The 26,222-nt window shown below is 43.5% G+C and overlaps 3 protein-coding genes across 6 annotated transcripts; 2 read left to right on the plus strand and 1 right to left on the minus strand.

Annotated features, from left to right (window-relative positions):
• Window positions 1-469: 469 nt before the first annotated feature.
• Window positions 470-10,483, plus strand: herpud1 (homocysteine-inducible, endoplasmic reticulum stress-inducible, ubiquitin-like domain member 1). The gene is made up of 8 exons (XM_040008017.1): window positions 470-874; window positions 1,636-1,713; window positions 3,935-4,012; window positions 4,733-4,866; window positions 5,867-5,977; window positions 6,067-6,435; window positions 8,625-8,736; window positions 8,955-10,483. The coding sequence occupies exons 1-8, from the start codon at window positions 722-724 to the stop codon at window positions 9,126-9,128; spliced, it is 1,209 nt and encodes a 402-aa protein (XP_039863951.1). The 5' UTR covers window positions 470-721; the 3' UTR covers window positions 9,129-10,483.
• A 468-nt stretch (window positions 10,484-10,951) lies between these two features.
• Window positions 10,952-24,145, plus strand: LOC120719101 (cholesteryl ester transfer protein, plasma). Of its 4 annotated transcripts, XM_040008013.1 has the most exons (20): window positions 10,952-11,132; window positions 11,239-11,350; window positions 11,564-11,698; window positions 11,932-12,222; window positions 12,728-12,842; window positions 12,940-13,071; window positions 14,001-14,071; window positions 15,720-15,807; window positions 15,880-15,949; window positions 16,037-16,097; window positions 17,124-17,215; window positions 17,366-17,465; window positions 18,413-18,492; window positions 19,082-19,132; window positions 19,206-19,358; window positions 19,498-19,565; window positions 20,932-20,974; window positions 21,346-21,415; window positions 22,602-22,687; window positions 22,768-24,145. In XM_040008013.1, the coding sequence occupies exons 4-20, from the start codon at window positions 12,084-12,086 to the stop codon at window positions 22,843-22,845; spliced, it is 1,497 nt and encodes a 498-aa protein (XP_039863947.1). In that variant the 5' UTR covers window positions 10,952-11,132; window positions 11,239-11,350; window positions 11,564-11,698; window positions 11,932-12,083; the 3' UTR covers window positions 22,846-24,145. The 4 variants fall into 4 exon arrangements, with proteins under 4 accessions (XP_039863947.1, XP_039863949.1, XP_039863950.1 ...); XM_040008015.1 differs by having other exon boundaries at window positions 10,952-11,350; window positions 11,927-12,222; XM_040008016.1 differs by having other exon boundaries at window positions 10,952-11,350; window positions 11,601-11,698; window positions 11,927-12,222.
• LOC120719103 lies at window positions 23,903-25,773 on the minus strand. Its single transcript, XM_040008018.1, has 4 exons — window positions 25,484-25,773; window positions 24,912-25,158; window positions 24,454-24,591; window positions 23,903-24,334 (listed from the first exon to the last, which is right to left on the minus strand). The coding sequence occupies exons 1-4, from the start codon at window positions 25,669-25,671 to the stop codon at window positions 24,065-24,067; spliced, it is 843 nt and encodes a 280-aa protein (XP_039863952.1). The 5' UTR covers window positions 25,672-25,773; the 3' UTR covers window positions 23,903-24,064.
• Between the last annotated feature and the right edge of the window lie 449 nt (window positions 25,774-26,222).

Consider the following 26,222-nt stretch of genomic DNA (forward strand, 5'->3'; position numbering starts at 1 on the left):
TATCTGGTCATTTTTTCACGGCAGTATTTATATTCCGATGTTTTGCTCAGACGTGTCGTTAACATCTTGTGGCTCCGTTCACTTTTCTGCATAAATCTTGTGGGAATATCTGAAAGTTTACAGCTGATGTAACACGCCTGATGCAACTTCAGCTGAGATAGTTTTGCTTCTCTTATCAGAGACGGAAGTTGACAGGAGCTCTCACTATGACTGTGTTTTAGAAAACAGCAAAAGCAAAACCTTGAAGAAAGCTCACAGGAAGTGTACAAAAGAAAACATACAAATGTTTCACTTTGGTGGCGTGTGTTCGCTTTTTACTTGGACTTTAGCCCGGGTCTAAGCGCGTTTATCTCTGCTTTTCGATACCTTCTCAAATGGCACCACAGTGTGGGTTACTCCTAAATAAACGATCTTTGGACGCATAATCAATAACTGCGCATGCTCAAGCGGCGAATATTCTGCAAACCTCCACGTCTGAGCACGAGCAGACGGTAGCCAATCAGGAGCGGCCACAGTGTGTTTGGAAACAACATTCCTCCTCTAAAGTCCCGTATGAGGACCAGCGGAGACACTTCTAGAGCCACCCAGGTCACTGCAGTTTCTCTTTAGCATAAGACGCACTTTCCCCCGGCCGTTCTTCGTGTTAGGGAGTCCAGCGAGTCACGGAGACATCCTGTTTTTCTAGCTCACACATCGCCATTACAACCGGCAGACGGTAAAAATGGATGCAGGAAATTCTGAACAAAAGGCGATCACTCTCATCATAAAGACGCCCAACCAGGCTCAGGAGGACCGGACCATCGAGGGAGTGAGCCTGCAGTGGACCATAAAGGAGCTGAAAGCGCACCTGTCCGCTGTCTACCCGACCAAACCGGTGAGTTTACACAGAAAGCGGCGGAGCTATTCGCGGCTGTGCTGTGGAATGTGATGAGAGTAAAAAGGAGCTGTCAGCCATTTCCCGGGTCACGCGCGTGTATATGCGCGCGCTCACACGAAACCAGTGCAGCGTGCCTGTGAGTCCCATGAGCGCGAGCTCGCAGTCATGTCATTTTTTTCTGTTTAATTAATAAACTGAACTGTGACTGACACACCTGCAGTGAACACGTGTTTCTGTCTGTCTGTTGTTTTGGTATCTCTCTGTAGTTATGTCTCTGAAATAAGTACAACTTCACGGGAACATTCGTGCTATTCAGACCACATCCAGAGGTGTGTCTTAGGCGGGGGGGCTACACATGTCAAACATCAGTTTTGGACAGGAAGCAGAGAAGCAAAGAAGGATCTACGCTTCAGTGGGGTGTAGCCAGGCACAGGCAGTGGACTGAAAAGGTTCAAGTGAGGAGCCAGGTTTCGTCTGTTTACCCAAATGTTGTGGGAACTTGGCCATGTGTTTCTGGTTACGAAATGTTCTCATCAAAATCTTTGTTTTATTGTTTATTCTTTGTTTTGATACTAAGAATTATTTTTTTTACTACAATTAGATATAAGTCTTTGTGATCTACTGCAAACAAATTACTCGACTTTGGCCATATTTCATGGTTTCAGTTTAGTACCTTAAAAAAAACAAGCTCCCCCACCAAACCCAAAGCAGCAAGGAGATCTGATCCGTTACTGACTTTATTCTTGTTTCGTCTCCAGGCTGTGAGTGACCAGAGGCTCATCTACGCTGGCAAACTGCTGCCTGATAACCTGCACATTAATGGACTCTTCATACAGGTGTGTATGATAGCACGAGCTGTCATGTCAAGTTGTAAATGTCACGAACTGATTATGTGCCGCTATGCTGGTGACAAACTGGTGGAAGAGGGCTGCTCTTGCTGCTGCTTGTAGGAGAATAAGGAAGTACACAGTAATTACTGAGACCTGTGAAAGGGCTGTGCCACAAAAACTAGGACAGACTATTTCATGTTTTTTGTTCAAGAATCCCAGTAGAGGCTCATTGCCTGAGAAGGCATGATAGACGTAAGACAATACCAACCGTGCACAAAGGAGCTGTCAGCCATTTATTCTGTAAACCAATCAGCATACAGCTGTAGAAAACCTGCACGCAAGCTTTGGAGCTTCTGCGGCCTTAATTCTGTGGGCCCGACCCCACTTCCTTATAAACTAGAAAAACAAAACAAACAAAACTCATCTTACTGTCTGTCAGCGTTGGGAGCAGCCGGGAGGAACCACTATAGAAAAGAGTGCAACAGAGGGACAGCTCGGACTGAGAAGGTTGAGAGCTGAGGATGAGATGGTTTGGACACGTTCAGGGGGGACAATAGCAGATCTGTTGGACAAAGGATGATGAAGATGGTGCTGCGAGGTAGGAGGAAAAGAAAAGGACCTCAGTGAGGATTCATGGCTGTAGTGAAGGAGGCCAGGGATAGGGTGAGATGGAGATATCAACTTAAATTTCAGTTGTATACAGCACTGTAACGAAACAAAATAACCGTGGACTTTTTTTGTTTGTTTTCTGTAAAAATCACTGATTTGGCATAGTCTGTTTTTGTTCCTCCCATGGTCATCCACAGTTTGAGAACCACTGGCTACTCTGAGTAGACAGAAACCCAGCAGAAGAGCTTCATACCGTACCAGAGCCATGCTTCCCTCACTGTAAGGGTCAAGAGTGCAGTTTTTTTCCCTTTCATTTGTCACTGGTTATCAGACACACACACACTGCAGTGAAAGGCCACATGCAAAAAGAAAAAGTCACAACCTGGACACTGTCGTACAAAATGACTTCATTATTTCTGAGAAAAAGATTCCACAGAAGCATCAACAGCACAAACAAGTTGGTTTAGTTCAGTGGCTTAAATGAGCACAGATGAAGGCTAGTAGACCCCTATCATCTGCCTGATATGGCTAGGGATGGGTATCGTTTAGGTTTTATCCAATACCAGTACCAAACCGGTACTTTTGAAACTGTGCCGGTGCTTAAACGGTGCTCGAACCGGTGCTTAAAGAATGGAGAACACACACTTTGTCCTAAAACCTCTCATGTTTAGCTGTTTGTAAAAAGATAACAATGTTAGCCTTTTCTGCAGCTATATGGCATATATGGTATCACTCTATCAAACAAGAAGACAGCCGCATTGTTGCGACTTTCATCCGTAAATAAAGCCTTTACTACAACGGTGTTTGCTAGTTCACCTTACATGCATTAATGTAATAACGTGGTTAGCCTACTCAACGTAAATTACACACGAACAACATGAAGCTACTCACGCAGAGAAGAACGGCTGTTGCTGCTGCATCATCATCCTCATCATTCCTGCTACACTGGCAGGGCTAGGAGCCAGGACTCTCCTCTCCGGGTTATTGGGGGATGTTGCTAACTCCGGGTCCGATAACAGGCCCCACACCCGCAGTAGATGCGCTCAGTGTGAGGTCTTGCAGCAAGCTATCAAATACGGCGCATTTCTCGGCTTTTAAAAAAAACGCTATGCGTCACCAGGTGTTTCATCAGATTCGAGGTGTTACCTCCTTTGACAGTATCACAGTATCAGCTTAAAGCACTTGTTGCTGCTGAGTTTGCATCTTTTGCTGTGAAGTACAGCCAGACTTTTGACCGCTTCGCCTTGGACATTTTTAATCTGTAGCTCTGCTCTAAAAGAACGTACGCCATCATGGCACCGGATACCGGTACCCATCCCTAGATATGGCACTAATGGAAGTCACCGTGGCCACGCCCCAAATCGTACATTTGGGTTCTAAGAAATTCACGGTCAGTGCAGGCCAAAACATTTTTCAAACCAGGCTGTAAACATGCCTCATAATCAGAGTCTGTGGGATCGACACAGGTGACGTTAAGTGGCCTCCAGAGCTCGTACGTTGGTGTAATTTTGCAGGCTTTGAGGTTCTCAAAGTTTAATCGGGGTTCATTCAGACACAAGTCTGTATGTGTTGGGTGGATGTCACATGTTGTTTACCTGTTTTACCTCCACTTCCACAGACTGACTCAATTCCCACACTGCACCTGGTGTGTGCTGTTAGGAATCCTGCCCAGGGACCTCTGGGAGCCAGACCCAAGGTGAGAACACTTTAGAAGTAACACCCAGTGACTTTTCTCTAACATCAGCACGTTGTTTCGGTCCTCCTGGCTTTATAAAGACCTGCATGTTCACAGTGAAACTCCTGTTGGTGAGGTATTTGAATTCTGAGCTCCTGTAAACAAAGCAGCTGGCTTCATGCCGCCCTCCTGTCCCTACGTTTGCATACAGGCTAGTTTCACACAGCGTCCTTGTGTGCGGTCTGTTACCATCCTTGTGTCTCAGAAATGACACCTGGCTGAGGCAACAGTGCAGTTTGCACTTCAAATGCTTTTCTAAATATTTTGTAAGTTTTGTTGAATTTTCGAGGATATTTTCAGACTGAGTTAGTTTGGGCTCTGATGATGACAAATTCCAATCAAGAAATCAGTGTGAGGTTTTGTAAGTAACCTCAAGACACTGTGGTAAAGAGCGCTGCAGATGTGCTTCTTCACCTCCGCCCTTATTGTTGCCCCGCTGTGTAGTGGAACTGTTCTGCTTCAGCTGTTTTCTACCAGAAGTCAGCCCAGACACTAAAGCTGGCATGCATTAGTATCAGTACACTTCCAAGCCGGAAACAAAGCTGCAGAAACAAAATGTGGTAGATCTGATAACACAGGTCTCAGCAGATGTTTCTTGCTGGGGATTTTTGGTTTGTTTTATTTTGTTTTGGGGGGGTTTGCAGAAAAAAAAATGACATCAAACTCTTCTTCCCTTTGCAGGCCAAAGAGCCACATTCCTCCAGTCCACAGCCCACACCAGCCCAGACTCCCAGCCCACCAGAGCTGCGACAGAGGAGGCCGGCCTCCGCAGCTCCAGCACACACACAGACTGCTGTGTGGCCTCCTGCTGCCATGTAAGCAACAAAGGAAGAACTTCAGCTTGTGTGTCAGTGTGCTTTAATCCATCGCAGCAGTGTTTGCACTGTCAGAGAGAATGACCGCTATGCAGCCAAACCACTGAACATTTTTTATTCACCTTTAATACAACGCAGCTATGACTGCTAACTGTACAGTAAGCCATCGCTGACTTCCCTTCTCCACTTCCCCACTGGGGGAATCCCAGTTTCAAAACCAAGTGGCCTTCGGTTAAACTAACCTTTTAAAAGCTGAAGAACAGTCGAATCCTGATCATGTGATTTCTGGATCTTTGTTATTGTTTGTCAGCGACATTCAACAAAAACCCCAAAAGCTGAACTTAAAAATCATCAATTGTGATAAAGATGCAGAACATGGAAGAAGCCACAGTGCTTTGCAGGTTGTGCTTTCTGAGGGGCCACTGTTTTCTGTGTCAGGCAGTTTTTAAATTGCAAACATGTAGCTGCTTTTAAGGTGGATTAAGGTATAATTTGTAGTTCATTTCATTTAAGCAGTGCAGAGCACTACCTCTGGAACCAGTATCAAAGATCACTGTTTCAGGAGCTCACAGCAAACATCAAAGTGTTTTGAATTTTCAAAAGTAACCACCAACAAACAGAGATGGTGACTGTAGTTCCTGGAACCAAGAAGACTGAAAATAATCAAGCATAGCTGCAAAATCAGCTGATGTTAGTTGGAGCTCCGCTGACCCCGCTCTACACATACAATTACTAAATCTCATTTTATTCATCGTATTAAAGCTGCTTTAGTCTACAGTTGCTGTGCATCTGCAGGCCGCTTTGCAACCCACCATCACTCAGTGCCTGCTCTGCTTCGTACCGGACTCTTTCTGCTGCACTCCACGTATGGGACTGAAGGCAAACACAGTCCCAGCACAGAGATGTTCTCTCGTGTATAAACGACTGCGGATGTCAGAAAATGATTTCTGTTTCCTAAAGAGAAGCGAAGATTAACAGTCTTGTGTCATGTCCCCGGCAGGACTGGAGCTCCTCAGATGACCCAGCCAACCTTTCCCACCTACTCCCTGTACAGCCCCCAGCAGCTGCTGTGGCTCCAGCATGTCTACGCTCGACAGTATTATATGCAATAGTGAGTTCTGCTTCACACACTGAAGGTTTTACACCCACAGCCACGTCTTGTGTTTGTCTGACTACTAATTCTCATTTTCCCATCACCAGCCATGCAGCTTTAGCAGCAGCAGGCAGCATTCCCACAACAGCTCCAACCATTGGCCAGTACCCTCCTGTTCCCGCCCACCAAGTACCCGTCCCTGCCCCGCTAGCTGATCAGAACCCCATCAACAACCTGCCAGCCAATCAGAATCCAGTGCAGGATGGCGCTTTCATCAACCCCGGGGAGGCCAACCAGAACATGCGGATGAACGCGCAGGGCGGAGCCGTTGTGGAGGACGAGGAGGGCATGGAGCGCGATTGGCTGGACTGGTTGTACTCTGCTGCAAGATTCGGGGTCCTGATGATGATCGTGTACTTCAACTCCAACCTGAGCCGCTTCCTGCTGGTGATGGGCACCCTGCTCCTCATGTACCTGTAAGTGTGCAGCTGTGGGTTCAGAGAGCTGCTGTAATCACTAGATTTAAGTCACAGGGGTCAACAAGAGTCTGGTTTTCTGAGTTCTCCCTTTTTAGCGTCACTTGGTGAATTGCACACCAACACGCCTCGCCCATTTAAAGCCCAGCAGCCCGTCTGAGTCACAGACGGAGCCGATGGGTGTGTATACACAGAGCCCCACCTGCAGGACATGGATCCTTTAAACCTGTTACACCAGCAAGGGGAACAAAAAAAGGTCCCTATACAGACCGATATAAGAAATATTATATTTATTTGTCTAGCAGACCTGTACAAATTAGACTCGAGCTGCTGTAAGAGCAGTTTTGGTAACACTTTGGTTACACTTGATATTTAGTGGTAGGTACACTAAAATAAGGCAGTAATGTCAGATTTTTAAGATAAGACTTTATTGATCCCAGGACCGGGAAATTTTTTGCGTTACCTCAGCTCAGGTACAGATATCAGAAGGAAAAATACAAAAAAAGTACAAACAAATTAAAAAATAAGTAAGATAATACATGCATGCAACGGTAGCATACACAGTATGTGATTATGAATATGGTTGTGGAAATATGCAAGACATAAACTATATAACATAACATAACTATTCTACCACTGCTACAGAAGACAAATGAATAAGTTAAGCACTGCAGGTGCTTCAGTTACTACTTTCTTGGTAATTTAGTGGAAAAACAAACTATTTCTTTCTATCCCGTACTGTTCAGGGGCAGCCCTATTATAGAGCAGCTTACCCTTTGCCAACTTCTTGGTATTGTGCAGGAAAGGAGACAAATATTGTGCTATAAAAATGTAAATATGATCTGAAACCGTCACCTCTCAAAGTAAAATAAACTTTTTCAGTGATTTACTGTTAAAGTGGAACTGCATTAGAAGTGAAGATGGTAGACCTATGATCTGACAGCAGACGCGTTCAGAGTTAAATGAAGTGTCATTTCTTTTTTTAACATTATTGCTCTTTTGGGTCAACGAATATCAGTCATGTTTCTGTCAATACTCTGTTTCTTCATATGTACCGACTCCTGTCCTAAGTGAGTCTAAACCACTGAATAAAGCCTGAACTTCCTCTTACTGAAAAAGCTCAGACCGCAGTACTTCCTCTGCTGCGGGGCTGCCACACAATCATTTTTACTGCAAAAGCTTTGAAATATTTGCATCTCTCTGTGAAGGAGGGAGTTTCCGGGCTCAGCTGTGTACTGCTGACTTAAAGTCGAGTGATTTCATTAATGATGGCTGCACTGATAGCCTATCGTGACGCATACGAGTTGCTGTTGACATCGATCAGCCGTGTTGGCAGGATGTGCTGATTCCCTTCCTTTAAAAAGTTTTTCTTTAAATCTTAAAACTCTGGAAGCTGTTAAAGAAAGGAGCGCTCACCGAAGGCTTCGTTTGAAGGGTTTGCTGCTGGTCGTGCTTACACTCTTATTGAGACTGGAGATCACGCTGTCATCATCAGCCGTGCTGCCCCCGGCCCACTTCCCTCTTGCTGACCGACGACCTCTACGGCTCAGTTCTGTTTTTGTTTTTTACTTTTAATCATGATGGTAGACTGTAAATCCTCACAAATGAGTTCACAGGTGTCAGCACTCAGCTGAAGGTTGACTGAAAGCATCACCTGCAGTTAGTTTCTAATCACTTCTTAGTTTTTGGAATAAAAGGCTCTAGACGAGCGCTCACGTGTTTTGTTGCCGTGACAACTTTAAGTGCTTAAATGTCATGTGTAATGTCTTCAGCTTCTCATCGTAAGCAGAAATCTGATCTGACATTTAGTTTTTCTCAATAAATGACTCATATCGAGTTCTGTGAGATCATGTTTTCGAGCCCTGTGCTGCACCCAGCTGCCCACTGCTGACCCCTAGTGTTCATTTTCAGATTTATCTAACTGGTGTTTAGGTGGTGCAGCAGTTTTCCTTAACCACAGGGAGCAGAAAATGGGGGGCAAGAAGTTTTTAACCACAGGCCTGAGCTCTTGATCCAGCGTTCTGATGGAGACTAGCGTGCTGAAACCAGGCACTGGCAGCTCTATGTGGGCATCACGGTGCAGGAAGATCCAACCACGATGTGACGTTACAAACCTTTGGAGCTTCTTTCAGGATTATAGATAGTTAGCTTTTCCTTGTAACCCATTAATTTCCTGCCTTGTCTTCCAGACACACCGTCGGCTGGTTTCCCTTCAGAAGGAGAGTGCAGGTCCCAGAACCCAACCAGCTGCAGCCCCCTGAGAACCAGCAGAACCAGAACAGGAACCCAAACCTGAATCCAGTAAGAAACTCATCATTTTTCTCTCTTGTCCACTTCTTCCTACATTTGATGAAACTCCAGCTAAATGCTGCACACTGAGAAAAGACTGAATGTTTTTGAAATGAGCTAGCAGAGAGACCCGGGTCAGGTCGAGTCGCTAACCTGCACACAGGCCCTGATGTTTGCTGTAGTGGGTGAATTAAGTGCTGCAGGCTGATGTGTGACGTGTGTCTCCTCAGGCAGGTGAGCACGCCGACAGACAGCAGGATGAACCAGCAGCTGAAGGATCAGAGGGAACGATGACAGCGGTGTTGGTGCCTCCTCACAGAGTGTCCGTCATGTGGACGGCCTGGGTTTTCTTCAAAACCTTCTTCTCCTCCCTCGTACCCGAGGCCGCTCAGGCTGTGGCCTAATTGAACATCTGGGACGGAGGACTGATTGCAGACAGTTCCCGCTCTTCTGTCATCTCTGCAGATGTTTCTTGAAGCGTGGGTGGAAGGCGTTTACCGAATAATAAATGGATGCAGACAGAGCGCTGCACCTCAGTGCTCCGAGTTCCTGTGACTTTGATCTTTCAAGTGAGCGGGAAGCAAACCACACCAGCAAGAATCCCAAGAACTGCCAAAAAATGTGGACAGAATCAAAAGATGCAAGACCTGAAAATATATTAATAAATCCTCCAACAGGATCCCAGCCGACCTGACCACATACATCCACTGCCTGCCACCAGCCCCCCACCCTGACCGTTCCCTCCTTTTGTCCACAAAGTGGCAGCGGGTGCCGATAATCCTCCTGAAAGCTGAAACTGTTGTGCCTAAAACGCTCTTCATGTAACGACGTTTACATCCACATGCCTTCTGATTTAAAATCATGTGCCACGCCGTGGTCGCTGCGTGGCCCGGCTCCGTGAATCAGTATTCGGCTCATCCGAGGACGCGTGGGTGCACGGGTGTCTGTAACACTCAATCGGACTGAAACGTTCGCCTCTTCCAAAAGCGGCTAAACTTATCTTCGCATTGAATTTTTAAAATCAGGGTCCTCAAAATTATATGTATATATAAGGATTTCTGTTATTCATATATTTAGGGACCTTTATTTGCTTCCTTACACTTTTTATAGTTAATCAGAAACAAGCTGAAGGTTTGTCCAAACATCCACATTAACACAAGTGAAAACGACACTTTACTCCTCATGTTATTTTCCCTTTCAGTGAGTGGCAATTGTGACCAAATACAATTTGAAATCAATCTGTAAAACAGTGATGGCGGTGCAGTTTAAAATACGTTTTGTAATTCTATTGTATGTACACGAAGCACTTTATAACATGTATCTTATGCAAAGAGAGGTTGGGATTCCTATTAATGCAGAGTTGCTTTTACTGTCAGAGACTGGACAAAGTTTCGTTTTAAAGTGTGACTTGATGTGAAACTGAAATTCAGTTCATCAGCTGTGCTTGTTTTGGGTTTTTTCTTTGGTCCTCAGAAGAGAATAAACAGATGTTGATATCATAACAATGCCTCTGAAAAGAAGCAGCTTTTAGCAGAGGTTAAAGGTCACAGCCCTTCCTGTAATCCAGTCTAGTTTGCTTAGCGCTTAAGCCCCGAGTGTTAGCACTCCGGTTCCCTGTGAGGGGACGACGGTCGCTCGTGGGTCACAGTGTGCGATTGGAAATTTCTTTTTTTAATCATCTTTCCATTACAAATGGATGAATGCTGTACAGTGAAGTGTGTTTTCCAATAATGGATGCAATAAATATTCTTAACTTTAATGATTCCTTATTTTGTGGATTTGTTTCTTCTGATGTTTGAGTTTGATGACCGCATGTTTAAACATACTGAGGCTCGAGTCCCCCCACTGCATGTGCTGCCTGCAGGCACAGTCACAGTACAAATACATTCAAATTATAGGTTCAGCACAGCAAGCTAACAATTATATTTGCAGGTTGGCTTGAGCCGGACGCAAATAATTAATACAAAGTAGAATCCACTAGTTAAAAACAGGCCAATGCAAAGTTTGGCTGCTCTGCCTGCATCCAAGGGGTGTAAGCCTCCTGTTATTAAATGGAATTTTAGTGCATTTCCTTTTGAAATTAAAATGTAATCAGATACAAATACAGGTTATTGCATTAGAAGTCAGAAATAATTATTTAGGTAGTGCAAAATTTCCTGGTAAAGGGAAAAGCGAAGTCAAACCTTTCACCACCAGGGGGCAGTCTTCTTTTTCCATATGGTGTTATTGTAGCTGATGAATAAGTGTCCAGAAAACGCACGTTGTAGCTCTGCCTCCAGAGTTTTCTGCTCCAGCCTCCTCCCTCAGCGTAAACAGGTAACGTGTGGGAATCAAACTGGAGCTGACACGTTACCACAGCAAGTAGCTCATCCACCTGGATGCAGACAGCCACGCTGGATCCTCATGCAGTGAGCTCTTCATGTTCATGTGCTGATAGCAGAAGCACAGAAGATGCGGACTGCTGAGCGACGTTTCTTCATTCATGTAGATGTTTTGCTTGACACTTGGTTTCAGAGCTCGGGAGTACCTGCAGTGTGTCCAAACCTTTCAGGAACAGAGCAATAAGCAGCTTCGTGTCACTGGACCAATCATCTGCAGCAGCTGAGAGCGGGCTGCCTTTGTCCAGGTTGGTGAACTTGTGCCTCCCACAGCCTCTCGTTTCTGTCTCACACTCGTGTTTTTAGAGTGGAAGAACCAATCAATAAAGTCAGCTGATGCCATCGCACATAAAACACCCACACTTATTGATTCCTGTTAAGGCCCCAGCTAGATCAGTGCCCCCTTTGTTGTTACGTCCAGGCTCCGTCAGCTGTACCTCCCCTTTCGTCTCCTCTTACAGGGAGCTCCTGTTTCATTGTGACCCTGCATTTATTCAGGAACGCTGGCCCTGAATGTTAGTCCCCTGATGAGAGGAGGAAAGGCTGGAATCAGAGGCTCCGTGTCCTTTTGCTCACTTTTAAGGCGTCTTTGTGGGGTACGTATGCAGGCAGTGTTGCCTTCTGCTTCTTGTTTTGTCCCAGTTTGAAAAGAAAGGGATGCATTCTTTGTCCTGCTGAAGAGCTCAAAACTCCAGAGTCTGTGCTCATACCTGAGGTGATAGGACAGGTTGGACTTTGATCAGTTTACTTTAACGGGGACAGACCTGAGTCAGTGTTTGTCCTTTCAACGAGTCTGAAGCACAAGACTTGTCTTTCTCTGTCAGCACAGATATCAGGAGCACAGTTTTCCATGTTCCTGATGATCCGTTAGTAAAGCCAGAACCGAGGGAACCAGGATTCACCTGCTGTGCTCCGACAGAACCGTCCACAGGGTTAGACACCTCAGCCAGTTCTCAGAGAGGGAAAACCACCTCATGCACGATGCCCGGCAAAGTCCCGCTGCTGCTGCTGTCGTTGTTGTCCTGGTTCGGCACATCCCACTGCTGCCTGCAGGACCCCGCTTCAGCCTACAGATTCACCGGAGTTGTGTGCAGGCTCACCTACCCCGCTGCTGTCGTGTGTGAGTCTTTTTTTCCTGGAATTTATTTGACTCCATTTATTGATTTTATCTAATCATCCACTCAAGCAGCGACTTTCTGGAACCAAAGAGCAGGAACAGAGTGACGATTTTATTCAAACACATACATTCAGCGAAGTTTCCGGATAGTTTTCCCTGTTTGCAGTGAAATAGCAGCAGCAGCTTTAACATGATTTCATTCAGTTGGTCATCACGTGAAGTGCACGTCACATCTATCTGCCACAAACCTCAGTCTGGTTGTGTTAAAGTTTCTTTTCTCCTCACTGATGTTTTAGGGTCTTATGAAGTTCATTCATGTGATTATTGCAATTTGGTGCTAATAAAACAAAAAGATTAAAACATTTAAATGGAAAATAAGACTTGTTTTCAGCCAGTTCTGAAAGTTTTACTTAATGGGAAGTATTCACGTCGGCTCATCTGTCAGATTAGGTCACCACAGATCACAACCCTGTGGTGTTTTAGAGCACACGTGCTTTTATCTTTGCAGTGAATGAGAAAACCACTAAAGTGATCGAGGCTGCTTTTCAACACGCCCGATACCCGAGCATGAAGGGGGAGAAGTCCCTGCTCTTCATTGGAAAGGTCATGTACGGCCTGGACAAGTGAGGAGACACACACACACACACACACACACACACACACTATAAACATATATGTGACACCCATGGTGAAAAAGCGTGTCCGTCCTTCACCGTCCAGTTTGGAGATTCACAACCTGTCGATTGGTCAGAGCGCGTTTGAGCTGCATCCAGGTGAAGGCATCGCCATGGAGATAAGCAATGTGTCTGCAGTGTTCAAGGGCAGCATCCAGTATGGATACGGCAGCTGGCTGTGAGTATGTGTGACCGACAGTGGCACTTTGTACAGTGTGGTAGCCACAGGTGCGCACACACACACACACACACACACACACACACACACACACACACACACACACACACACACACCACCATATAATCTGATCTACAGATTCTTAGAGACTACTGCACATCACCTCGCTGAATCATGTTACTGTTTGTCTGATGAGAAGTGTGGATACTGGACTCAGTGATGCTACTGTCAGGTTGTGTTTGGTTGTAGTTTAGCCACATGCTGCACAATTGTTACCTTTAAAACAAGATCAGAGAAGCAACGCTGCTAATTTAAACCATAAAAAATCCAAATCCACCTTCGCATTAGAGAGCAGCCCTGGTTTTGCTCAAAACAGGTTACAGTTTTAACACGGGTCTCTATGGAGACTGACTTTCTTTCATGCTAATGCTCTTCATACTCCAACGTGCCCAAAACTTCCACTTTAATTTGAATGAATGAGTCTTCACTTTGGAATCAATGATTATTTCTCAGTAATACGACCACAGCAGCGATCTGATGTCATTTCCTCCTGTAGTTTTGTTTTCAGGGCTTTAGAAATGATTCAGTTCAACGATGACTGAAAGTCGAGCAGTTTTTCTTAGTTTGGTTGTTTTTTAAACTTTGACACAGAGTTTAAATGTCAAATAGCAGCAACATGGCTGACTAGCTGGGATAGCTTTGTTGCAGTTTGAGTCTGATGGGAAAACCACTGCACTAATACTTTGTTTTTAGCATAGGTAGATGGACCTTTGTGCATTTTGTGGGTGTTTTTAAACATTTTTTTAGTTGAATTACATTATTTTCAGCGACTGGGCGATTACTAATTCTCAGGCGGTGAGGATTAGTAATCCCTCCTGTTTCCTGTGATCTTTGACCTTACTCTCATTTGTATTTTTCTTTTTCTTTAGTGTTAACTTCGGACATTCAGTTGACTTTGAGATTGACTCTCAGATTGATCTTGGAATCAACCCCAAACTTTGTAAGTACATCATGTACCAGTTTGTTTGACCTCTCAACAAGCCACCCCATCAGCAGTCACCGTTCCTGGGTTAGGTTTGTGTTTTGTTCCACATTCATCTTGGTAGTTTTTTCCATTTTTTGATGCTTTACGTTCTAGCTCCATTAATGTATTCAAAGCTTTCAGAATGTATCAGGACTGAACATAAAAACATACAATGATCACATAAAACTCAGTGGATTGTTAAGGTTTAGTAAAACAAAAAAAGGGCATAATGAGAGGTCAGAGGAGAATGGCGAGCCTGCTTTGAACTGACAGGGTGGCAGCAGTTGTTACAAGTTCTAACCACTTGTTCAACCAAGCTGTGCAGAAGAGCCTCTCTGAACCTGAAGCAGATGTGCTACAGCAGCAGAAGACCACACTGGATGCCTTCCTGTCAGCTCAGAACAGGAAACTGAGGGGACAGTTCATACAGGCTCACCTAAACTAGACAACAGAAGACTGGAACCTCCATTTCTCCTGCAACATTCAGATGTCAGTGTCAGAATTTGCCATAAACCACATGGATCCATCCTGCCTTGCATCAGGGATTCAGGCTTGTGGTGCTGTTGCTGTAATGGCACATGTAAGTACCCACTGAGCATTGTTACCTGAGTGTTCCTGCTGACCGTGCCCATCACAGTGCAGCCATCTGCTGACGCCTGCTTCCAGAAGGAAAACACACCATGTCTCATCACAAAGCTGAAATAATCGCACACTGGTTTCTTAATAAACATGATGATGACTTCACTCTACGGCCTCCACGGTCACCTGGTCTCAGTCCTGAAGAACACCTTTGGGATGTGGTGGGATGGGAGATTATCATCTCGGATGTGCAGTAACTGTCCCCATGGACCGAGTGAACGTTTCCAGTACCTTTTTGAAGGTGCTGGCAGTTCTGATGGTGAAAGGAGATCCAGTCTGACACAAGCAGGGTCTACTTTATAACATGTAATATTATTTCCACTTAAACAAACATGTGTGCCTTAAGTATGGGAAGAAACCCATGAAGGCACAGCAGACGCATGCCCTGGTATCTTGGACGGCTACACCAAAACTAAAAATCTAGCAAAAGGCTGCCCCCTGGTGGTGGAAGTTTTAGTTATTTTTTGAAGAGGTTGATTGTGTGAAGTACAAACTCAGTCTAACTGCGCCGCTGCACAAATATTGCAGGGATTTAACGTGTGTCGTTTGTGTTGCAGCTTGTCGGCCTTAACCACACAAAATATTTACAGGCGTTTAAGGTTCTACGTGTGAGAATATCCCAGCCTGATTCTGCAGAAAGTTTTCCAAAGTTCATGTGTTGTTGGGAAATTTCACTGCTAAATGAGTGTGTTTGTTTTCCATTAATACTTTACATCTGTATTGTATTTCACACTGTGTTATTAGTAGCATTTTACTTTTCCTCCACAGAAAACTGCAGTAACTCCCAAGAGCAACCATGTCTGTGTATTTTATAATAATAATAATAATAATAATAATACAGTGAAAGTTTGATGTCACCATCCACCATCTTAAAATGTGGTTGCTAGTGTAGCATGTGGCGGTCTCTTTTGTTCCAGCTGACACACAATGAAGCATCATATAAACACTGACTAGCTATCCTCTGTCACCTGTGTGTCCCCGTCAGACTGCGGTGATGGAAAGGTAGCAGCAGACACAGCAGACTGTTACTTGAACTTTCACAAGCTGCGTCTGCACCTGCAGGGAGACAAAGAGTAAGTAACAGAAGTGGGAATGAAGCATCTGCATGAATCTCAGTGTCTGACTGTCAACATTTTTGTGGTCAGGCCGAACTGGCTGAAGAAGCTCTTCACCGACTTCATCACGCTTACTGTCAAGCTGGTCATCAAGGGACAGGTGAGGGCGACAGAGACAAACCTATGATGTGCACAACAATGATTTTTGAGAAGAATAAAGCAGTGACAGGTGTCTTCTCAAATACAGATCTGTAAGGAGATCAACAAGGCGGCAAATATACTGGCTGACTTCATACAGGACACGGCAGGTACGCGAAGACCTGAAGGAAGCGTTTGAAATCTAGAATTAAAATCACTTTCCTTTCCTTAAGCGTCTGTTTCTGCACAAGCTTATTATTGGCACCAAATAATCTCCCATGAACGATGTCTTGGTACATATTTAATAGAAATGCTAAAACATAATGTGACTCTTACTTCTCGGCGGGTGTTTGAGTTGCACGGTGCTCCTGCGGCGGTCTTTTGATTTTGAGGTTTTCAGCTCTTGTTCTTGTTGGATTAAGGTCAGCGTAGGTCACTGCAGAGCTCTTCAGAAAAGCCCGGCTCCTGCTATGTTTGTCGTTTCTTTGTATCGTTTGTCGCTTCCAGCTCGTCATAAACTGACAGTTTTCAAGGACATGTTGGACTACCAATCATGGAGGGCAGTGTGGATGTAAATGTGTGAAACAGCCTGCATACAATGTTCTCTACTGCCGTGGTGTCTGAAGACTGTGGTCTTAACCTTCTGACTATACAGACAGACGAGGTGCAGTGAGGAATTAGTCCTGTCAAACTGCCTGCCTCCTTTTTTTATCTGTTTGAAATCGACACTAAGGGAGTGCACATTAAAATAAGACAGGAAGACGAACTCTTTGAAGCTGAAATTGATGTTTTGCTCCAGAATTCTTCAAAAAAAATAGATTTCATTGGATTTTGAACAGATATTTAAGACAATGAAGCAGCTGTGTCTTGATTTTGTACAGCGTCAGTTTTCATGTTATGGATTATTTTTTCTCAGTGGTGGCGAGTCATTGCTCAGCTTCTTCTCCTGTCGTCCCTGATCATACACGCCAAGGAGAATAGACTTCTTTAAGTTATCACTGCACATGTTCAAAGCAGCAGAAAGTGGGAAAAATGCTTCACTTTCCACAGTTTCCTATAAATGCGTGCAGGCGTGCCAGCAACACTTCAAAGGAACAACATATGATTGTTTCAGTGAGATACCAGAGAAATCAGGTCTTTGGCCTCTTATGTGATCGACCATTTTTTGAAGTTTTCTATTTTATCCATGTGTGCAGAGCAGTTCCTCACTGATGGAGACATCAGCGTGGACATCGGTATCGCTGCTGCTCCGGTCATCACAGCAAACTACATCGAATCATACCACAAGGTAAATGATGACTTTAGATACATAGTTGAATACACAGCAGTGCTGGATCTCCTTTAAATGGTGTAATGTGCAGTAATTCTTCAGTACTGGAGGACACGTAGGGGTCTAATAATGATCTCGTTGGTCACTGTGGGGCTCCACCTCTCCCAGGGACTGACCAAGTACAACAACAAGGTTGCTGTCATCAATGAATCGGTTTTCCAGCCGAGTCACCTGACTGAAGACAGGATGATCTACTTTTGGATTTCAGGTTAGCAGCAGACGCTCTGTTTATCTTGTGTATTTTATTTTCCAGGTAATTTACACCTTTGTGAAGTGAAATTCCACCAGGTACTATAGAAGGCAATGACCACGCTCCCCGTTTCTGTCTTCTCTATCCCCTCACCCCCACCAGTCACAGCAGAGGGGTGGCCCTCCCTGAGCTTGGTCCTCCTGGAGGTTGTTTAAAGGGAGTTCTTCCTCCCCACTGTTGCCAAGTCCTTGTTAATATTGGATCATCCACTTGTTGGGGCTTTACAAGTTTCAGATTAATTTGTAGCTTTGGAAGTCTGCCACAAAAGAAAGAAACATGAAAAACAGTATGTATGTTGGTTAACACATAGACATGCTCAAGACGGCCTGCTGGAGTTCAGTCTGAGCTTCAGAATGGCGCTTGAGTGGCTGTAAACGTGGAGTGTTTTTGGAGCCAGACGAACTGTCGGAGTATTTCAGAAGCTGCTGATCTGCTGGGATTTTCCCACACAAACATCTCTGGGTTCACAGAAAATGGTCTGAAAAAGAAGAATATCCAGAGAGAGGAGCAGCAGAAACTGAAATAAGCCCAAGTTAGAACCAATGGATGTAGAAGAGCGTCTCTGAACCTTAAACCAAAATCAGCAGAAGACTCCTCCAGGTGTCACATCTGTTCAAGAACAGGAAACTGAGGCTTCAAATCACCACACAAGACTGGAACCTGAAATTGGAACATTTCTCCTCAAGGCCGTCAAGTCAAGACACTGAGCCAAAAGAGTGTCGAGGTTATGTAGCTGAAACACTGAAACCAGATAAAGGATGATCAAACTGTGTCCCATCCATGCTCTTTAACATTCACAGGTTTATTTGTACAAAAACAAAATAAAAACAATTTTATTTAAATATATTGAAAAACTTTTATTTGTACGTGGAAAGCTATTAATGCAAATGTTGTTTTGACCGCAGACCAGTTCTTAAACCCGATGCTCAAAGCAGCTCACCAAGATGGCCGCTTTCAGCTCAATGTCTCTGGAGAAGAGCTCACTGTAAGTACTTCAGCCTGACCTAAAAGATCCAAGTCAGACATTTGTGGTATCTTCTTGCTCGATCTGGGATCAGATGTTTGAACTTGCCTGCTTCCTAATTTCCTATTTTTTTGTATGTTTGTCACATTTAAATGTTCAGATCATCAAACAAATTTTTCATTCACCACAGCAAGTCCTCCAGGTCCGGGGCAGCAGACCATCACGCTCACCATATTTTACTGTTGGTATGATGTTCCTTTTCTGAACTACTGTGTTACCTTTACGCCAGATGTAACGGGACACACACCTTACAAAAAGTTTAACTCTGGTCTCGTCGGTCCACAGACGAGCCTTTATGTTCCTTTGCTCAGCAGTGGTTTTCATCTTGGTCTACGCCACCATGCAGGTCCTATTGGAGGAAGACTTTAACTTTGTTTACCCCTTAATAAAAAACACCTTTATTTAGAAATGTGTTATGTTTATCTAATATTTAACTTTGTGTGATCATCTGAAACATTTAAGTGTGACAAACATACACAAATATGAAGTCAGGAGGGGCAAACACGTTTTCACACCACTGTACATGTTTGACTCTTGAATATCATTTCAGACGCTCCTCAGGACAAACCTCTCTACTGCCATGCCTGAGTTTATTAGGAAGGTAGGAGTGAAAGCTGCATATAATATATACTTTCTGAGATAGGACGTAAAGCATTTTGTGTTTTTGTGTTCAGTGTCTGCTGGATTCAGCTTCCCCAGAGTTAAGACTGTGGAGTTCATCTGTTCCACATTTGAACAGTTCCACCTCGGGAACCACAGTTTGGGTGCAGGCATCTGGACGGCTCCACTGTGAGGGCCAAGGCACACCAGTACTCTTCTTTCAGACGGTACCAGCTGCCTTTTCCTATACTGAGACAAACTGGGAAACACTTCTAATTCTCAGTATTGACACATTGCGTCTGTGCAGTGAATAAGAAAGCCATGAATTGCAAAGTCTTCTTTGTGTTCTTTGTGTTTGATGTGTAGGACATGGCCGTAGACATCACAACTTCCTATGTTAACAAGAAAGTCCTCCTGCAAGGTCATCCAACAGAGTAAGACTGGTTGACTCATATTTTTGAACACCTTGACTGATGACCCAGTTTGGTCCCAGCGGTAGCTGTGGCCTAACATTTGGCTCTAGAATGCTTTGGTGTACAGAGGAGCTCGTGCATGAGGTGTTTGGTTTCCTCCAAACGTGGTCCTGTGCATGATGGACGAACATCTCCACTTTGGTCTCGTGTGTCCAAAGCACATTGTTCCAGAGATCTTGTGCTCGTGGGTAATTTCTCTGAGCTTTGCACAGTCTGACCTTTGCTGGGACTTCCACTCCTGGAAAGATTGGGCTTTAATTTTCTTTTTTTTTTAGTTTTTGCTAAGTGAATATTGAGACAGTGTAATGTGGTTGAATGTGTAACACACTGTGTTTTATACAATGATCCCAATAACAAGTTAGTGATCTTGGTATCAAAACAAACTAGTTCAGAGTCTAGTGTAAAGGCAAAAGTGTTGATCTTAGGCTGCGTTCACACTGCAGGCGAAAGCGCATTAAATCAGACTTTTTTGACCCTATGCGACCCATCTATCCCATCATGGTGTGACAGTGTGAACGGCACAAATCCGATATTTTCAAATCCGATCTGGGTCACTTTCGTATGTGGTGCTGAATCCCATACATATCCGATGTTTTAGGAAGCGACTGTTGTTTGATGGTCACGTCGCATTAAATCCGTCTTTTACGTCACTGACACAAGACAGACGCCAATTATCAGCGCCAGAGAAGACATCGCGAACGCTTCCTGGCCATCCAGTGTAGATGTCAGTGAAACTGTTGGGAAGACAACGTTGGAGAAACGTGAACATTTTATTTGTACTGTATAATCTGCAGATTCTGACAGAAATCTGCAGCTATCCTTTGAAGCAGCGCTCCTCTGAAAGAGCAATAAGGATCATTATTAGGTTATTTACATTATTATGTAAATAACAAAATAACTTACAGCAAAAATTGGGAAACGTAAAGTCCGAAGTCTTTATATTAAGGCCATCAGTCAAACAATACTGTTGGTCTGGGTCTAAACAGAGTGCGTTGTGTGCATGCGGCCGCTTTGAGCGTTCACACTAGAGCGCGTTTGCTGTCGCATTTTAGTTGTAGTGTGAACGAGCAGACAAAAAAATCAGAATTGAGCTTTAAGACCTGCAGAGTGAACGTAGCCTTAGTCTGTTGCTTGGAGAAAAGATTTAAAAGGAACTCCAAAGGCTCACCTGTGCTGTCTGACTTCCACTTTTACTGTTCTCACCTAACTGTAAGGATGTAAGTGTTAGACTCTGATATCTGATATAAAACTTATCTGCAGATGTAACTTTGGTCAGTTTGTCCTGTTCGTCTACGCCTGTGTGTGATTGTGATCCTCTTTCATTTAGGATCTCAGTATTCAGAGCTGAGCTGCCGTTACAGGATCAGCAGGTAGGCAGTCAGAATAATACGAGTGTTTTTAACCTGCTCCATTTCCTTTATTTTCGATATTGTGGTGCGGTTGTGCTAATTTTATACCTTTGACATCCTTTAAAGAGCTGCTGTCAAACAACACGTCAAACTTTATGCTTTAAAAAATTCAATCACTGCTGAAAAAGTAATTTTCATGAATTCACCCTGAAAGCATTACACACGTTAAAGTGTTATTTTAGATGTATGACAACCTGCACAGATTTGTACATTATTACTGAACTGTTAAGTGTGAATAATTCAGTCTTTCTTCAGATTATTTAATTCCCAGTTAAACTGAACATTTCCATTTCTGGTTAGACTTCATCGGTAACCTTTCCCTTTCTTTCTAGCGACATGATGAAGCACTCGAGTTCCTAAAGGAAGCTGTGGTGAGAGTTGGAACTCCCAAAGTCCTGTCTGGTAAGAAGCACAGCGCCTCAGCTCCGTCCTCAAACCTTTCACATTATTATAAAGCTTTCCTAAAGTCTATAAGACTGCGTGAGTTTTATCATTACTACGCCTCTCTGCCAGACACTTATGAAAGCACTTGTTGATTTACCATCAAACAGCTGATCCAGTGCTTCAGCTTGAATGATTCTTCAAAGTGAACATAATCACTGCATGTATAAAGGCTCATTTACACCATTTCGCTCTCAAAAACAGGTCAGTAAGTGAAGCTGGATCAGCGTTGACAAAAGTATAGACTTTCTTTACGAAATTACAGATCTCTGTGTTACAAATACTCCAGTAAAAAGTTTAAGCACTGAGTAACTTCTATACTCCAGTAAAAGTAAAACCGTGCAGCCTCAGAAATATACTCAAAGTTAGAAAGTAAAGAGTAGCGAATTCTACTCACCACTTTTGTGAAAAGGTAGCTGAACCTTTTGCTATGTTAATATAATAGGAAACAATATTAGTCCAATCTAAGTTCTAATTGTCACGAAAGCTTCAGTCTGTCATGTCGGACACGTGCAGTGAAGGAGAATTTCATCAAAACAACTATTTTCTGTTGCCTACATTGTGGAGCGTGATCTTTTCAAAGCACTTCTTGGTCCTGTCATTAGTCAGCTGGCATTAATGAATCTAATAGCACAAATCAACCTGGTGACGTAACCTTGTGTACTGACAGAAGATGGTGCTAGACACTTTCTAAAAACTTGAAGCACTTCTTCCTTAACCTCCTAAGACCTGAACTCTTCCACGGCATGCATTTTTAATTTCTCTTTGCTATTTGGGCTGATTGTGGCCCGATGAATGTAAAAACAAAGAATTACCTGATTTTATTTTATTTTTTACCTGATTTTTGTTTCTAAGAAAAATCAGAGCCACTTATGAGGATATTCGTTTAAATTTTCGATAGAACAGTAGCAGTATAACGTCCTCGTAAGTGGATATCAGGCCCTTGTAGAGCAAAATTGAGTATTTTGGTCTAAATAACCCGAAGTGTGATGTCCACATATGTGGACGCAGGTGCTAGAAGGTTAAATCCAGCTTCACAGCCGGTGTTACATCTGTGTCAGAGAGCGAGAGCAGATGGTGTAAACAAGCCTTTGTACAGTTAGTGTGTCATTTCCACTCTGAAGGATGCTTTTGTGGTTTGTTCCAGTTCTGGGAGTTGAGCTAACCAGGCTTCTGGACAAACAGGGATTGTACCAGTTTGATCTCTTTAACCCTGAGGTGCTTCCCCGGGACGTGAGTCTTCTCCTTCCTCTCTTTCTGTATGTGTTGTATCCCTGCATTCTCACAGCTTCTGCCTCTTATCTCTGCTGCAGGGCTTTGTGGTGATTCAGATGGATTTTGGTTTCCCTCATCACCTTCTGGTCGAGTTTCTCAAGAGGACACTGCAGTAACCTTTAAATGTCCGACCCGAGAGTGTGCTTTAATCTGAAAACTCAGCTAGGACTGATGTGAGTCAGAACATGCTTCTGTCAGTTAGTTGGTGAACATTTTGTTTGTTGTCGTTTGGTTAAAATTAAATACCATGTAAAAGCTTCTGCAGGTGATGTACAGTCAGTAAAGATTACTACAATTATTGTGAGACTTTGCCTCACCTGATTGTGTGAGTTATTGAGATCAACACAAGGTGTGAGTGAAAGAAGGCGTCTATGTCCACTGTGAACGACCATCCTTGAACAGAGGAGCTGGCTTACACCTGTCTGCCACCTATAATCTAGTTTTGAGATCCTCTCCTAGACGCCTTCTCGCCCACTCACAGCTTTGACAAATGCCCAGCTGGGACAAGCGCATTTACTCAGGGCTTTGATGATGTGGTGTTCTTCTGTTTCCCTGACGGCTGTATCTGTGGGGATGGTGTTCACTCTGTGCTGGAGCGTCCTGTAGCATACGAATGTTTATTTTCACACTGACGTTTGAGACACTGCTCTGATAAACATAATCACAGGAATCTGTTATTCTGTCTGGAAACAGGAGTGGAGGATTTTACGAGGATGAAAATACACAGTTATTAACTGTTTTATATATTTTATTGTTTGTTTTGTGCCTGTAAAGTTTAGTTTTGCTTTGTGGACAGTCATTGTTTGAGAGATGCTGTAGGACAGAATACCTGCACCGTGATCCAAGTACACTCGTAAAGGACTGACCCTCAGACAGGAGTTTGGATGTTTTACTAGTGTATGTTTTTGTCATAATCTAATGCCCAAGATTGTTCATTAAAACTCACATTCATTCACATTCATATGCTGAATAACGTGCTTTGTTGGTTAGCGTTCTCTTATAAAGTTTATTAATAACTCCTGTCCCCTGGTCTGATAGTAGAAACATTTGTTTGGGCTGTAGCTTCACCTCTTAAAACACAATTTAATGGGATATTCTTTACTGACATCTGAACACAGAAACATGTTTTCAGTGCAAGAAATTCACAGAAGCAGTTTTAGTGAAGCTTTTTTATTCCAGCTTTCAGACAGCAGTCACACAGCCTTGGAATCCTTTACCCACATTTTTTCTTATATCAACTACAACAGAGTTTACGTTTAGTAAACTTATACAAGTATGAAAAAATACTTTATAGGTCAGATTTGTGGGTTTTATTGAGATGTGTCTCTCTCCATTTTAGACCTCTTTCAGCAGAAGGCCATAAGGACGGATGGCCCGTTTCACCATCTCCTGTTCTTTTTCCACCGATAATCCAGCTGGGATGCTAACCAGCCAGTATTTACCGTCGTAGTGTTTCTCTCTATAAGTTGGGTTGATCCGATTCTGCAGAATCACTCTGTACTTCTTGCCATTATGAGCAGAGGTGAATATTTTGGAATAAGGGATGGCCTCTTTGATGTAAGGAGTGGAATAAATCCCTCTGCCGTAGACTTGACCCGGGCCCGGCTGTTAAATAAAAGTGAAACATAATTTACATTTACAGCTACAATTTACTCTGGGCTAACCAGTAACACAGTTTTATTGGAGACAATAATGCACTAACAGTAGTAATAATAAAATCTAACCTTGTAGAATCCTTCGATGATGCCCTCAGCACCTTCCTTTGACGTCCCGTGGTAGGACACGGGCCACTCCCCCGGCACTGACTGGGTGCTCCGGTACTGGGTTCCGAGCCATGCATTTCCATCATACTTGTCCAGGACCTAAAACATTTTCATAAAATAAAAAAGTGATTTTAAAAAACGGAACAGCTTTGCAAAGTTTGGAGCGAAACTCAGAACAAAACCGTTGATCACTGTTGATGAATAAAGGAGCAAAAGCTATTAAAGCATGTTACTTTCTCCACAGGCGCCAGCGCTGAGGTGAGCTTTACGACTGGTGCTAAACTGCATGAACTGAGGGACTATGTTACTGATTTAGCATTACTGACGAATACTGTGATATATTTGATAATATCGATGATGACTGCCCAGATCTTTTACTGTGTAATGTAGTAGTACTGAAGTCAGTCATCTGTGTTTACCTTGATGGCAAAGCGTTGCCAACCACATGGACGTTCATACACCTCTCCACCTCTGTGATAGGTCTCTGTGTCTGTCAGCCCAGTGAAGTCGAAGTCAAACTTGCGGTCAAAGAATTCATCCTGATCGATGATATAAGTCTTTCCCCCTCTTGTCCTTTCATCAAATGTCAAGCTGGTGGAGCTTTCAGAAAGCTTTCCACCTTGGAGAACACTTTGAATCCTGGCAAAGTTGTTTCTTGACAGTGGGCTGTAAGTTAGCAGAAAAGGATGCAGGTTCAGAGCAGATTAGCTATATCTTCATGTTATCCTCAACAGGCTGCATTCTGTTATAGAGGTTAACAATCTCTGGGTGAAATTAATCTTTCTTAAATTAAGACTAAAAATCGAGACTCAGGGGTAGTTTAAATTTAATCCAGCATACGATGAACAATGTCAAAATTTGAATTAAAAATTAACAAACACTCAAGGTCCTAAGTCTCTACCTAGACTACTAAATAAAAAGACTAAATACATAAAGATAAAACCTGCATTCAGTTTTGATGACTAACAAGAGTGACATCGATCATATTTACCAGGTTTGATCGCCACCCAAGACTGCAGAAATGAGCTGGTTTGCAGACAGAGTTGGTGCTGCAGAACTGGAAGAGGCCAAGCCTTGGAAAGCTACACCGCGTGCTTCGGATCTTAGTTTTTGAACTGAAGTTACTTTTGCATTGCAAATTACACCCAACGCTTCAAGTGCAACCTCTCTGTCAATCATCTTGAATTGGTGTCTTTAAGCTGCAGCTGCTCACTTCTTCCTACAAATGCTCTGGCCTATGTGAAAACAGAGCTCATATTTATAACACCTACTGAGTGATGACGCCATTTGCTTTAAAAAAGAAAAAAAGCAGGACATAATATTTTCCTCGTGAGACTAACATCACTTTTCAGTATAAGCCTAACGGACAAAGCTCGTGTCGTAACTCGAAGCCAAACCGTGAGAAGCCTCAATGTTGCATCAGGCCGCCATCAGTTAAGCTTTAACTGACAAAGGTGTGTCGTAACAGTTGGCATCTTTATCACTCATCATCCTTTGTCCATTATATCCACTTTGCCTCTCCTTCACATGAGCAATCTTGTCACAGTCTGGCGAGGGCAGACTGTATGAATTGACGAGAAGGACCCAAAATGCAGACACAAAGAACGTGGAAGAAAACTTGAATATTAACAAAAAGCGAGCCGTTTAATAAGGCTGGTAAAAAAGGTACAAAGAAAAGGCAAACTGAAGTAAACTAACATCAACCTAAACTGGGAGAACTAAATAAACAA

The sequence above is a fragment of the Simochromis diagramma genome, unplaced genomic scaffold (assembly GCF_900408965.1).
Source record: "Simochromis diagramma unplaced genomic scaffold, fSimDia1.1 OVJJ01000545.1, whole genome shotgun sequence".
Taxonomy (NCBI): Eukaryota; Metazoa; Chordata; class Actinopteri; order Cichliformes; family Cichlidae; genus Simochromis; species Simochromis diagramma.